Source organism: Poecilia mexicana, unplaced genomic scaffold, assembly GCF_051168715.1.
Source record: "Poecilia mexicana isolate PSO_F unplaced genomic scaffold, ASM5116871v1 scaffold_6, whole genome shotgun sequence".
NCBI lineage: Eukaryota > Metazoa > Chordata > Actinopteri > Cyprinodontiformes > Poeciliidae > Poecilia > Poecilia mexicana.
The window spans coordinates 31,228,060-31,244,356 of NW_028263375.1; the positions used below are offsets into that span (position 1 = coordinate 31,228,060).

A 16,297-nucleotide genomic window follows, 5' to 3' on the forward strand; every position below is an offset into this window, starting at 1 on the left:
TGAAATGCTTGAACTGCACCTTGATAAAACAGGGAAACACCCAAATAGCTGGTTGGTGTGTGTGCGTGTGAGTGTGTGTGCGTGGGTGTGTGTTGGGGAGGGATTCCTCGTCACTCCCACACAGGGGCGCCTCCACAAAGTTTCTGGAAAGGCTGTCCAGTGATGAGGTGGCACACAGTTCCTTGAGGATTATTTAGTTGCTATGGCGACGCTGGGGCTGGGCGATATGGACTTAGAATTTTATTGTGATATTTTGTGGTAATATGGTGATAATAATAAAGATCAAGGTTGGGGGAAAAAACCCTATTTATTAAAAGGTTTGCGACTGTATGACAGCGACAGCGTGACTCACAAACACAAATACTCTTGTTGAAGAAAAACATTTGAAATAGTCTCCTTCAAGACATAAAAAGCTAAATTTGTATCATTTGTATCACTGAACTGCACACACAGTAACTGGATTTAATCATATTTCTGAATGAACTGATATTTAAAAATGCTCTCTTGAGGCAAACAGCAGAGAAAATAGAAGAAAACCTTATTTCCGGTCGCCGCCAGTTTTGTTTTTTATTTGTCATTAATAACTGACATTTATCATGATAGCAATAAATCAAAATTCTTATCACGATAAGAAAGTTCACAATAAATGATAAATGTCCACCTGTAGACAACGCCTAAAACAAATTGAAAATCTAAATTTGCTGATATCTCAGTTTACCTTAATTGTGATTAATGCCTGCATTCTATCAACATTTATATGGTGAGATTTATTATTATTTATATATATATATATATATATATATATATATATATATATATATATATATATATATATATATATATATATATATATATATATATATATATATATATGAAACGCCATCAGAAACGCCATAAAATAACTTTAAAAGGAAGCTAAATCCCCAACCTGCTCCTGGGCACTGCTGGTCAGCTGCAGAAAAGGTTCCCCTGCTTAAAACTGGATATGTTGGTTTAGTTGGAAATATTTACACTGTAAAAACACCAAACCTTACCAAGTATCTCTAGTTTCTAGTGCAAATATGTAAGCATACTTGGAATAAGACAAAACTAACTTTTCAGTAAGATATAGGAGCTCATTATAAGTCAGTAATTCTTTAATATTGATGAAAAGTTCCACTGGCAGATTATTACATTTATAACAAGACATTTTTCCCATAAGTGAAATAATCTGCCAGTGGAATTAGTAATTTTTTAAATGAACATTAAGGAATTATTGATTTAAAACAAGCACTTATATCTTACTGAAAAGTTACTTGTAAGTTCGTTTTGTCTTATTCCAAGCATAATAAGACTTCATTGAAAACAAGATGAAAATACTTGCTAATATTTGGTGTTTTTCCAGTGTTCAAGTTGGAAAATACACTAAAATCATAGAGATGTGATGTTGTTTACCAGTAAGGGGTATAATTGTTATCTTTTTTTGTAAAAGCAACATCATAATGTTAGGTTTTTATGAAAAAGTGAAATTGTGGCCTCTTTAATCAAAGTTGTTATGTAAAGAGACTCTCATGTTAACAGACGTAAATAAATATGAAACAGTTTCTGGATCGGCTCTGCCTGCATGCTGGCACCTGAGCCACACCAGCTCATCTCTGCTGGCTTTTTCTTTTTTCTTTGTTGGCAGGGTTCTATCATCTTTTACATAATCGCTCCCGGCTGGTAACAGACAGCCTCATGAGATTCTCTGCTCTTGCAAAAGCCATATATATATATAATAAAAAACCCATCTTGACAGAGAAGCTTTTATTAAACTGATAAGCTGAAAGAAAATGTTTCCAATTGATCAGTGTTCGGCTTTTATGTTCAAAGGTTTCCACTGTGTGGCCTCATCACATGTCAAAATCTGTTTTTTTATTTAGTTTTTTTTTATATGAGATGTCGTAAATTTCAGTTTGCTGGCGACATTTCTCCCATGTGACTCACAGACATGAAATGTGCTTTTTTGAAAAAGTCCCGTTTGGCCTTTATGAGAACGGAAACAGTAGCTTTCTGTACGGCATTGCTTATAAAACCAAAAAGAAAAAAAAATGCAGTTCTTTTCCTCCTTCTCTCCTCTTCTTTCTTCTCTTCTTCCAGCACTCCCTCCTTCCGCCCTGCCCTCCCCTCTCTTCCCTCTCAGCTCCCCTCCATTGTGACAGTGAGTCAGACTCTCCCTCCAGTCTGGAAATAGAAAGCAGCTTTATGATTGCACACACACACACACACACACACACACACACACACACACACACACACACACACACACACGCACACACACACACACACACACAAACACACTGCCCCAATCGTTTCAGCAAATCAGCTTGTGATTTGAATGCATCTGCTGTAAAAAAAAAAAAAAAGACAAAATCCAAGTCATACAGAAATTGTTGGAAAAGAAGTTGAGTCGTTCCTGGGTTTTAAACAGCTGCTCTGAAGTGCTGTGAGGTCATGAAGCGGCACTAGGATACGTTTGGAGGAAAACACAGAACCAGGGAATCCCTTCCATTATACCACACACACACACGCACACACACATACAGAGAGAGAGACCAAGAGAGAGAGATGATCTGAGCAGCACACCTTGCAGCATTCTGATTTCTGAAAATCACACATTGTTCTCTGGCGGGCACGGCAGCAGCTTGCCTCAATCACCTGGCCACATCAAACAGCTTAGCCTCATATGCACTTTAAGACAGAGAACCCCCCCGGCCCACCCCTCTCCTCTTTCTTTTCCTCTAGAGAAGCTGTGGGTCTTTTTATAGCAAGCAGGAGGGGCTTAGGATCTGTGGAGTGGAGCGCATCCACTGGAGAAAACTTTTTAAGAGGGAGCTGTGAGACGCTGGAGCTTCAGAGACTCAGAGGTCGAACTGAAATGAGTCAGAAGGTTATTTATGCTGCTCTGTTAAACTTCTCTGTTTCGCTTTCGAAGGCATCTGGGTGTTTAGTCAGGATGAAAAGGTGAAAGTTTAAAAAAGTTTTATGGATCTCTGCTCAGCTCACGATGCATTGTGACAGCAGCCAGTTTGGAAAACTGCGCTTCAGATTTAAAGTCGAACAGAACGGGAACGTGACTCTTTCGAATCCAACATGGCTGCCGTCTTCTAACGCGGTGATGGAGGTCGAGACGAGGATTTCAGTTAGATTTGTTAGAAGTTTGAAACATAGTGTTTGAACTTTTCCACATTTTGTCACCTTAGCAGCAGTTCAGCTTTCATGGTGATAAACCAACACAAAGCTATCAATCAGTCAATAAATCAGTCAATCAATCAGTTAATCAAAATGATACACAATTTTCCAAATCTGAAAAGTGTGGCATGCATTGGTATTCAGTCCCCTTGACCCTGTTAACTTTAACCGTAACAGTAACTAAGCCCCAAATCAAAATTTTTTGCTGATAAACTGTCTGAACAAGTTCTTTAGGATTCTATTATTATGTTTCTGAGAGAATTTTGATATTTTTATGTAAATTTGTTTTGTTCTGCAATATTTTGCCTCAAACCATCTCAGTGCTGACCTCCTTCAGCTGAGCGGTTCTTAGGCAGTTGAATTTGGTTGCAGAGATACGGCTTGGTGTATCGCTGCAACCAACTCTGACTCCTAAGTTGCCATGGTCAATAGTGTTACCCAACTTTGCAAATGTGTGATTTATCTCCAATGTGGACACAGAGTGGAAGGGGACTCCTCTGCTCTCACTTGGCTCCGCCCACTTTGGGGGCATTTTTCAAAATTTGTCAGGGGGCGGGGTTATGCTTCCCACACTCGGGTTAGATCCACTTTAAATAAAATCCAACCAATTGCCTTTAGAAGCAACCTAATCACAAAACAGATTCGACCTGTGCGGATCCCCGCAGCATAATGCTTCCATCATGTTCCACCATGAGGAAGATGCATTCAGGGTGATGTGCAGTGTTGGTTTTCTGCCAGTGAAATGTTTGCACATAGCTGGATTTTCTTACACACGTTTGCTGTCTCCCTTTATAGCTTCTGATGAATTCCTGTTGTGTTCCCTGGTGTTGATGATGCTGTTTATTGACTAAAGTAAATGGATTTGTACCGAGATTAAACTAGACATGGGTGAATACTAGACAATGCTGCATATTTTACTATCGATCCGATACCAGATAAATATAGTGCCAGTATCGCCGCTATGATACAAATACCAATATTTTGTTGTTGTTGTTTTTCCTTTGAACTGTTTTATTCGAATCTAGAGCCAAATTTGAAAATATGAAACCAAAGAATCAATCTGATACTAATACTGATACTGACTTGATATCGATATTATCTATATTTTGGATCAATCCGCCCGCCTTAGTGGATGCACATTGATACCAGACCAGTCAGTGTAAAACCTGCTTCTGGAAGCATTATGCTGTGGAGGTCTAGTTACACAACCCCTAAGAAAACTTTGTTCAAAATTTTATTTAGGGGTATGAGAGTGAAAAGGCCAGAATACAAATGCAAACCAGATGCCTAAATTAAATTCAGTTAAAACCAGAAATCGTTTTCCTTTCATTCCGCAGTTCTATAAAATGAGCTGTCTGTTGGATTATCACATAAAATCTGAATAAAATACACTGGAGGAACATGAGAAAATGTGTAAAATGTCTGGATGTATGAAAATGTTTGCAAGGCGTGGCTGATTCTACATGCACACCTCAACAAACCCTGGAAATATGTTTTGAAAATTAAAAAGCATGGACACATTAGTTCTAAACCAGCTAAGTTTGCAAAATTATGTGAAAAAACTCAGCCAAAATAGTTCATCTCCATAGGCGGTGGTTCTAATTGGTGCCTCTTAACAAATATTTATTTCTCCCTGGCGACTGAGGCCTTGTCCCCGGTGGAGGGTCTGTCAGTGCAGCACCCTGTGGCCGTCTCCTCCAGGACACACTTTGTCCACTCAAGCCTGGCCAGCTGCCTCTACATAGAGCTCTGCTAAGCACTTGGCTCTGTTTACTCAATAATACAGTTACTCTGCCCACAGGTCACATGCTGACCATCAGACTCCGTTGTTTCATATCAAACCTCCCACTGGACCGCAGCTCTTCCACAGCCACCAGCTCCTTTTGAAGAATCTCTTTAATCCTTTGTCTCTGAATTTTTCCCCACGTCTGGAACGAACCCACTGAAGACGTCACGCTGCTTTAAGCTGGAGGTGAAACGTGTTTCCTCTCCACATTTCACTAAACAATAAATACTCTAGTATTGGGCTGCTAATGATCATTTTAGTAATAAATTATTTTATCCATTAGTTGGTCAATTGGAGGGGAAGATTGCACATTTTGCTGATTTTTCATTTAACCACTTGTTGCTTTTTTTCATACAATATTAGAAATAGATTAAAAATGCAAATAAGTAAATTCAGTCTTTTTTTATAAATTTTTTTTTTTCCTAAAATGCAATAACAGCATCGTTTTAATGGTCATTTGTTAGGAAAAGATGCATCTGCAGCTAGGGCTGTTGTAAACGAATATTTTAGTAATCGAGTAATCTATCGATTATTCTTACGATTAATCGAGTAATCGGATAAAAAAATAAAATAAAATGGAATATTGGTAAATCTGGCATAATACCGGTGTTACTATCAGATATCAATATCAGTCCAATTTTTCATATTTGAGCATCCCTAACAGTTGCTTTTTTGTAGTTTAGAAAACTAACCTGTAACAATAATAGCTCACTTTCTAAGTTAACCAGAAGAAAAGTTATAGAAAAATCTGAAATTATATTGAATTTAATAACAAAGAGGCAGGCTCACAAATATGCTTATAAAAAATGTCTACAATCCAGCTTTTAGTTTATATATTCATCTTCAGTGAGTTTAATAGATTAATTAAACTCACCTTGCCACCTAACCTGTCACGCTTTGGGTTTGAAAATACGGGAAATGCCGCCTGGACTGGGAGGAGAGGGCGAATGAACGAACATGGGGTGGAGGGGAGGAAATAGACCAGCGGACTGACGAACCGTTAGACCGGGGGACGAACACGGGGGAAGCAATACGGGATATTTACGACACTTTCACTGGTCACACTCAGAAACTCATCTACCAGCCATGTACGATGCGCTCCGCCACCCGTTTCTTCAGACCGGGATATGAAATTTATTGTGCGGTTCGTCGGTAAAGCTACATTTACACGGTAAGCATCAGCTACTCAGCCGCCCGCCCTGTTCAGGCTATCCGCTCACCTCAGCGCTCTTCCCGCCGTTCGCTTTCAACCAGCAGCCCCGGAGGAGAAATGCTGCCGTACTCCAGGCATTCCCCAGTCATTTTAAGGATGCTTATTGGTTCCCCAAAAACGATAAAAAGTCGGGCATTATCATCAATCAATAAAATCCCCACAGGCCAATCTTGAAGATTGGACTTTATGCCGCTGAGACTTAGCTTTTGTCAACAACTCAGAGGCGGAAGTGAGAGCTCCGCGCAACGCAAATGAAGTCCCGGCCGGAACACGGTGCGCTAACTAATAAAACATAAATTAACGAAGCTTCGAGGCAGGTAAATTTTCCTCGAGGAATTTTAGTAATCGAGGTACTCGAATCATTCGAGGAATCGTTTCAGCCCTATCTGCAGCTAAACAGTACTGCTAACATCAGCATATGAAAAGTTCAGGCCTTTCTGCATCAATAATCAATACAGAGGAGGGCTGATCTGCTGATTATTGTTTTTATTAATAATTGACAGCAAAAGGTGCTTGATGGATTTTATTACAGATTTTGAACCAGGTGAAGATAAAACATTTTTACAAAGAAGGTTTTTCATCTTAGATGCAAGATGTGTATAATTTTTGTACAGTTTTGTCCCAATTACTGCTGTACTCCTGTTAACGATTAATCGATTACTAAATTAGTTGATTATTTCAATAACCAATTCATCCCGATTAATCAGATTAATCGTTTCAGCCCTGCTATGATATATATTCTTTTGTTATCTTGTAAAGACACAAATTTAACTGTTGTACAGCTGATTGACTGACTGACCGACCGACCGATCAACCAACCAACCGACTGACTGACTAACTGACCGACCGATCAACCAACCAACCAACCGACTGACTGACTGACTGACTGACTGACTGACTGACCGACCGATCAACCAACCAACCGACTGACTGACTGACTGACCAATCAACCAACCAACCGACTGACTGACTGACTGAGCGACCGATCAACCAACCAACCGACTGACTGACTGACTGACTGACTGACTGACTGACTGACTGACTGACTGACTGACTGACTGACCGACCGATCAACCAACCAACCGACTGACTGACTGACTGACCAATCAACCAACCAACCGACTGACTGACTGACTGAGCGACCGATCAACCAACCAACCGACTGACTGATTGACTGACTGACTGACTGACTGACTGACTGACTGACCGATCAACCGACTGACTGACTGACTGACTGACTGACTGACTGACTGACCGACCGACTGACTGACTGACTGACCGATCAACCAACCAACCGACTGACTGACTGACTGACTGACCGATCAACCAACCGACTGACTGACTGACTGACTGACCGATCAACCAACCAACCGACTGACTGACTGACTGACCGATCAACCAACCGACTGACTGACTGACTGACTGACCGATCAACCAACCGACTGACTGACTGACTGACTGACCGACCAACCAACCGACTGACTGACTGACTGACTGACTGACCGATCAACCAACCGACTGACTGACTGACTGACTGACTGACTGACCGATCAACCAACCAACCGACTGACTGACTGACTGACCAACTGACTGACCGACCGACTGATTGACTGACTGACTGACCAACTGACTGACCGACCGACCGACCGACCGACCGACCGACCGACCGACCGACCGACTGACCGACCGACTGATTGACTGACTGACTGACCAACTGACTGACCGATCAACCAACCAACCGACTGACTGACTGACTGACCAACTGACTGACCGACCGACTGATTGACTGACTGTGGATGTGCCGTTTTCTCCATGATTCTTTGTAAACAGCAACAGCTGATGAAGCGCCTCCACTTAGCAGTCGTGTTTGTGCCTCTCTGCAGAAAGCCTCTCATTTAGTCTCAAACACAGTAGTGGAAACTGGCGCACAGTCGCTCCACATTGGAAAAGTTAAATGGTGGACCGGCTGGCTTTGTGGTCATTTCCATGTTGCTGCAGCTGAAGCAGCCACTCAGGGTGAAGGGCTTCACCCTGAGCCAGACGTCCATTTGAGGCACAGAAGCAAATGTTCATGGAAAACCTGCAAGTATTTTTTTGTTTTTTTTTCACAGCATGTAGTTGACAAGAGGCAGCCCACATTCTGGAAGTGTTACCAGTCCACTGCAGGGTCAAAAAATGACAAAATACTCCCACTGAAGGGCATTCAGAATCTCCGGTGCAGCTAACAGGCATGTTCAGGAGAACCTGCACTCCACACAGAAATAAGTTAGGATGACCAAAATGATTTACATTGGATAAATCCCAGAATTATGATTCCATCTATGATTATGCCACGGATGCCAGAATCAGCTTCAGAGGTTTAGTTGCCTTTACTTTTTCACACAGATAAAATAATGTCAGGTTTGTCAGTTTGGTTCGGATAGCTTCTTCTCCCATAAAAAATTTAATCCTAATTTAAAAACTGATTTTTGTATTTGCTCAGGTTATCTTTGATTATTTTTGTAACTATCACAATGACTATAAAATGTGCTAAACAAAAACCAAACACAGCAAATAGACTTTTTTACCGCACTGTATGTCTTTAAAAGCCTGAACTGCTTCCATGTTCAGCCACTGACTCTCAGCACAACAGTCACCCTGTGCTCACCTTTTAGGGAAAATCTACAAATCTACAATGGATAATGGAGCTAAAGGATGTCCTAAAAGTTTTTTTGTTGTTGTTGTTGTTTAATTTCCAGCATGATCAATTCCAAAAAGAGGGCAATTTAATGATGACAAGTAGACGCGTGTTTGGTTGAAATTCAGAAAAATAAAAATAAAAAATACAAGCATTATTGAGTTTAAAGTTATCTCAAATAATTGATACCATTCCTAAAAGAGCTTGCATTCTTTGGTTATAAAGAGTTTATTTTGTGCCAAAGTAAAACTACAAAAAAAAAAAAATTGCAGTAAACTATGGTTTCATCAATATCATCAATGTTCACATACATCTAAAAGACGTCAGAAGTCACCAAAACAACTGCTAAGTTTCCACCACACAACATTTTTGCATAATCTGTAGGTATTTACAGTATAATGAGTACATGCAGATTTAAGGTTGTGTTTTAAAGGCTAACTATAAGTTCATATTCCATAGAGCTGTAACATTAACTCAGTCATCTGCTCCCAAACTCCTAAAACATATCCCAATACTAGCAAGCATATAAGATTTAGCATTGTCTAAATCATTTTTACTTTTATGATTGCAGCTGAAGGCTGGCTGGCCACTTTGCTCTTATCCAATGATTTAAAATCATCCGTCTGCACCAGGACATGCCTTTTCTTAACCTCTACAGTCAGGTTGTATAAGCAGGTATCCCAGCTTTAAACAGGTGGATCAGTTAGAAAAATGAAACACTTCACTTTTCTGTCAACATGACACTTGGAGATTATCCTGATGACTTATTGATATTACACCCATTAGCCCTTGGCGTGTCGGCCGCTCTGTTTGACAGAACCCAGTCTCCATGGAGCTGGAAAATAAACATGGAGTCAGAAGCCAGCGAGGAGGAAGAGAGGCAGAGATGGAGGGAGAACAACCGCGGTGACGGTGTCTTTATTTTATTTTATTTTATTTTTTTCTCCTTAAAGAGCTCGGGTCTCCAGCAGGGGGCCTCCTGCTTTAAGGCCGAGGCAGTCAGCAGAAAGCTGTTCCTCTGCTTCTCATTCATGGCAGGTGATAAAAGGATCGGTGTCACACTGACACAGCTGGAATGTCTCCTTCTCTCTGCTGTTTGTCCAGTCAATTACTGCTCGGGAGTCTTTGGAGACATAACCTGAAGCTGATCTGGAGACAACAGAGCAGATGCCAGAGACTGTGAGTTGTGTTCGCGAGTGTGTGTGTGCAGAAACGAGTATTTTGGGTTGGGCAGATGTTGGACTGCATACCAGCCACAGCACAGAGAGATATAAATCTCGTCAGGAATCCCACCCTGCAATTCAGCAGAACTGACACTTTCACAAGAACCGAGGCACCTGATTTATGCTGGAATAATGAGTTCAGTCTATCAAGCCTGTCTAGTGGTTTTATTTGCTCCATATCGCTGCTCTTGTGAAACCTATTACTCAATGGCAGAAGAGGATTGACGAGTGATAACGATTACAGCAGCTGGCTGTGCTGCTTCTAAGGGTTTGAGGATGGGGATGTGAAGGGCCAATTCACGCAAATGTATGGAAAGGGCTCAGATTTAAAACCAACATACATTCCTGGTAAATGTTTTGTTTTTTACAGCTTATGTTATAATATAAAAGCTTAAAATTAAAATCCTTATAACGTGACAGATGTCGTGTTCAGTCTGCTTTTGAATTTAATTTTAAAGTTTTCATTTTATATGACCACATATTGTTATTCCAGAAGTAGGGATATTTACATAAATTCTTCTCACAACCTGGTTATCTTGGTTAGATTAATTTATATTTCTAAATATTACAAATTTAAGGGGAAAAAAATACTCAACTTCTCATTCCTGTTTGTATATCGTCTCTTTCCAAAAATCTAATTGGAACTTCAATGAAATGTGTAACAAGCCAAGTTATCAATGAGTCATATCAAAGCACTTATTGTAACTTTAATGTGGCATGACACTGGGACTCTTTATCAGCAGATGTTCAGTCTTGAATGACTTGGATCCATTTGGGGACAGATTTTGATAGCGACATCCCTAGCTAAAAGTCATTTTAACCCACGTGAATTTACATAAATACTTATTTTCAGTGTCCTTCACTGATAACTCGGTAAATTTATAACTCCAGTAGATTAGCAAACAACATATTTCTACCATATAAATATGTGTAATTATTTTTCTTTCAATGGGAGTAAAACAATGAGGAACAGATGCAAACATTCTTTGACAAGCTAGTCCTTAAGAAAAGAAACCTGGTCACCAAGCTGGTCACCAAGCTAACAGTTTCTTTCATAGCGCCTTAGCAAGCAGGCTGCTACCTTCTTCTCAGGCTGTAGCAAGACGTGGGGTTGTCTCTCCTGTGGAGTTATTTCTGTTTCAAGATGGAGGAAAGCAGACAAACCAGCTCAATATGTGGAAATTAGCAATTAGCAGGAATGTTAGCGCCACAGCACACTCTAATTGAATCGATTTCACCTTCTCTGAACCAACTGCAGTGCAAACTAACTGCAGTGTAACTTTTTACAAACGTCCTACTTTTTGGACAAGCAGGTTAGATTATTGCATAAAACGTAATTAAGACGCTGATATAATGATCACTTCAATAAGATTGCATGGTTTCCATGGAAACAGTTCATCCAGATTACTATTACTATTACTGTTATTATCAGTAAGATTTTTTCTGCCGTTTGTACTCCAGTAGGTGATTATTCTACTGGGTACACTCTCCCCTCAAAAACAGCTTTTTACTTTCTGTTTCTGTTTGGAGTTTCTGGAATTAGCCTCTCAGAACTTAAACATTCCCACCATGTCATTCATTCCTGCCAGCACAATAGCTTATAGCTATAATTCTTTAAAGGTTTGGTTTGAATGGGTAAAAACATATCATTTTCTACAGGAACAAATGTAACTTTGTGACTAAAACAACAACACTTATTAACATCTATGCTAACTACTAAGAATTGTGCACCAAGTCACCTTTTTTCTGCGATTTGGAAGTCACAACAAAACGAGGTCAAATATTGTGATGTAACTTTTTTTTAATCACCATTACCTTCACTACCTTCATTTTGACCTATTATGCCTTGTTAAATTTAACTAAATGCAGTTTGGCTAGTGTCTGGTAAGTATTCTCATACCGAGCATATTTGAATAGTTTGTTCTGACCAGCAAAAAGACCTCACACAGATTCTAGCTTCAGTACCTGAGTACCTTTCAGAACCTTTAATAAATCAATCCAGTGTTTGCCAACATCTTTCTGCTCTCCTTGTCTTCAGGTGGACTTCGAGGACATCATCGCAGAGCCTGCGGGAACCTACAGCTTTGACGGCGTGTGGAAAGCTAGCTTCACCACCTTCACCGTCACCAAGTACTGGTGCTACCGGTTGCTGACGGCGCTGGTCGGCATTCCCCTGGCGCTGATCTGGGGAATCTTCTTCGCCATCCTTTCCTTTGTCCACATCTGGGCCGTGGTGCCGTGCGTGAAGAGCTACCTTATCGAGACCCACTGCATCAGCCGCGTCTACTCCATCTTCGTCCACACCTTCTGCGACCCGCTGTTCGAGGCCATGGGCAAGTGCTTCAGCAACATCCGGCTCCGCACGACAAAGGAGGTGTAAATGCACGAGAAACACGAGGAAAAAGGAGGATTCATTGCAAATCACAGGAGGGAGGAAAAAGTGAGATGGAGAGAAAAGTTAGGGAATGGGAAAAAAAAGTAGACCTCTGGAAAATAAGAGGTTGAGGGATGTTTGGAGGGGAAGAGGCGAGGTCACCCGACACCTGGCCCGGCCTTTCTGACTTCTCTGTTTTTTCTCTCCATGGCGGCTTAGCCAACCAGGTGGGCACCCAAAAAATTCAAAGGGTAATTCTTCTGGGTTTTTCTTGAGGTTTTGATTTTGTGTGTGTGTGTGTGTGTGTGTGTATGTATGTATGTGTGTGTTTTTTTTTTTTTAAGTGCTGTTTCTTTTTTCAAGCAAACAGTCGACAAAGCATCGTATCCTCTCATTAGAGTCGTTCCATGTGTAATCCATGTTAAGATGAGGAGGTCAGGGTCTGCTGCTGTTGTTCATGTTTTCTGTTTTTGGGGCCCCAGTAGTCTGGAGCGGGATGGTCAGACTCAAAACTAGGGCTAAGGGGGGGTCGCTGGGGTCAAACCGGAGACAAAGGGCAAGCACTGCTGGATTCTGTCTGACTCAGCAAACGTGCTACTCCCGCTCGCTCAGAGCGGCACAACAACAACCGGCTGCCTTTCCATAACCCCCCCAAAAAAACATCCTCATTCACCAACCATCCCTCCTCAGCCCCGCCTCCTTCTCTCCAGTAGTCTGATACTTTGAACCCGCCCGTCTTGCTTGCACTCACCTGTGTTTCCTCGCCGTCCGCCACGCCCACCATGCTGCCTCAACGTGCAGAAAGCCGTCTCCTGTAAGCACCCGCAACCCCCCCCATCCCCAAATACCACCAAATCACCGCCTTGTTCCTACACCACATCCCCTCTCTGCACCACAGATTTCACCACCAGTGCCTTCATAGCCACAGATATGTGTGTGCGACAGGATATTCTGATTATGTGCCTTTTGTTTTTTTCTTTCACATGTTTTTAGAGAAATTTCTACCCTTTATTGTTCACACTATTTACAAATCCAGAGTGCTTTTGAACATGAAGAGCTTTGAGGGTTTTTTTAAGTGTTATGTTAAATTGTTTTAATTTGCTACATGTGCCATATGTGTGGTTATGTAAAAAAATAAATAAATAAAAGCACAAAAAAATAAACAATAAAAACAATAGCCTTATATTCCAGTGCACTAATCTCTGGGAAAGTATTAAGATCTCCTTCACTGCAAAAACACAAAAAATCTTATTAATATCTTAGTGCTCTTGAAATATACCCTGGCATATTAGGGTTATTGTAGCAAAAAGAAAATGAGTAAATTTTCACCAGAACATCAATTTCTTAGTCTAGAAAAAGTTTGAGATAAATCTCAGAAGGTTTCTGGAAAAAAAAAAAAACATTTTCTATGAGTTTGAAAAGTCAAACATTTCCAACTTTTCAAATTCCAAAAGTTTCCAAAAGTCAGGTTTTTTGAAGGAAATTTACTCTTTTTTTTTCATTTATCTACAGTGGCTCCAAAGTGCTGTCATAAAAAATAAGATAAACTTCACAAGTAACTTTTCAGCAATATATAATAGATCCTTAATACTGATGAATAGTATTAAGTATAGTATTGATCCACTGGCATGAGAAAAATGTCTTATAAGTGAAATAATCTGCCATTTTTTCAACAACATTACAGAGTCATTTACTTTAAACCAGCTCTGATATTTTGCTGAAAAGTTGCTTGTAAGTTAGTTTTGTCTCAAGTGTACTAAGACAATTGTAGTGAAAACTAGACCTGAAACACTTGTTAATATTTTGAGTTTTTGCAGCGTTTTTGCCTTTTCTTTCTTTTTTTCGGCACTGGAATTTGACCTTGGAATGTGCTGTATTGAGCTGGTGTGAAACCCTGCGCTGCTTCCACAGGTTAATGCATTGGAATTAAGACAATGTGAGGCAGAAAGTGCTCGTCTCTGGATGCTTTTGAATGCGTCACATGGACTTGTTGGTGCAGCCTTGGCTCTGTTTTCACCCTCTGCTCTGGGTGGACTGGACGGGGTAAAACCGGGCCGGTATCGGGGCTGGAGTTCTGTCTCATCAAGATGCAAAAAGCTCGCTTTAAACGTCTGCCACCTTTATCTCACCTGCTGTCTTTTCACGGGATTTGATAGTATCTCTGCACCCATTTGTTTCTTAAAAAGTGAGCTTTTAAGTTCTGAAGGTGATATGTTATTGTTTTTTTTTCTTTGTAAAAAATAGTTTTTCTTTCTTGCTTCCTTTTATGTACATTATCACATAAAAGGACAAATAAAATTTAATATAATCCATTGTGCAATAGCTTGTTGTCGTTATTCGCTCTTTCATCACACAGATGGCTGGAGCTAACGCCTGCCCCTTTAAGAAAGCAAGGACGTAACAGTGGCTTTTTTGTTCTCTTTTACTTGTGATATTGAGTCATAGCAAATCTAATTGTATAATGATTCATGCAGGAAAGTTGGTAACTGTTTTTTTTTTTTTCCTTCTGCTGGGCAGCACACAGACACGAAGCTGCTTCGAGCAAATCTGGAGCCACTGAAAAATGACTTCCAGCTGCGGTGCCCTCCACGCTGCAGGGTCTGAGTCTGAGGTCAAAATCCTCACACAGGTTTCAGGATGCAATACAAAAGCTTTTGTTTTGTTTGTTTATTCCCCCTACCCCCCAACCTTGGCATTATGTTCCCATGGATACAAGAGAAACAAATAAATGTGTTGAGCAATGCTCATGAGACCTGAAGGCAGCTAACTGTACTCAGGTTGATTTACGCTAAAGCTAAGCGCATGATTATTCAGCCTGAGGGAAAAGCAGCATCTGATGATCCACTTCCTGACACGAACATGTCAGGAATGAAATGAAGTCACCTCAAAAGGTCGTTCATCATTTTCAAAGTTTTTTTTTTTTTTTTTCTCCCTTTGATATTCCAGGTTCCTCGGAGATGCCTTTCAGTGACAACGGTATTAATTAAGTTAAGAAGGCTCGCATTCCAGCTTTTATCCCAAAACAAGTTTCACTGTGTGTACTTGGAAAAAGTCTGGGCAGGCAGTTCCTAAGAGTCTTTAATTATGGAAAAACACGTCCAAACATAAACGTTGTGGAGAAAGTAACGCAAAAACTCAAAAGTCCAGAGAGATTTGGCAAAGAAAACCTCAAATTCTATCAAGGAACCAGAAACTGGTCTGAGGAAATACCAGACAGGATGGCAAGTAAGCAGTGGGTGAAAAAAAGAATCCACAAATTCTCATTCGTTTAGTCAATCAATTTTACGAGCTTTACAAACAGAAAGCCGTTAAAAATAATTAAAAGAAAAGAAAAAAAAACACTAGAAATAAAGTCAAGTATAAAAACAACTCCATGAATAAGTCAGACATTTCTAGAAGATGAGGAACTGGAAAAACACAATACTGTCGCTAGGAAATAGATTGAAACCCTCTCCACAGAGTCGGAGAGGTTTGCCTCGGTTCAAGTTAAAGTTCTCCCTTCTTACGCACAAAAAATAGTTTGTTTGGATGGATGAGTAAAAAAAATAAACCATAAATATGTACATGATATTAAATTTACTGTAGCTTATTTCCCTTTGGAATTACTAATGTAATTCTGAATTTGAATTAAATAAATGAATCAATTACCAACAGACTCTTAATTCTTGAGCCGCCAATCTCCCTGGATACCACTAGGATAAAAGAAATGTATCTAGTTTGGTGAAAAGGTGTAGAAAAATGTGTATTATTTTTGGTTTAATGAGCTCTAGTGACCCCTGTGTTGGTCACTAGAGAGACTCAAAGCCTGCTTTAA

The 16,297-nt window shown here is 40.2% G+C and overlaps 1 protein-coding gene across 1 annotated transcript in view; it reads left to right on the top strand.

Moving 5' to 3' along the window:
* cav1 (caveolin 1) overlaps nucleotides 1-14,795 on the top strand; it is a 17,325-nt gene extending 2,530 nt beyond the window's left edge. The window contains exon 3 of the mRNA XM_015008369.2: nucleotides 12,148-14,795. Within this exon, the coding sequence (XP_014863855.1) occupies nucleotides 12,148-12,489 (342 nt within the window). The 3' untranslated portion in view covers nucleotides 12,490-14,795. The remainder of the gene's footprint in view (nucleotides 1-12,147) is intronic.
* The last annotated feature ends 1,502 nt before the right edge of the window (nucleotides 14,796-16,297 follow it).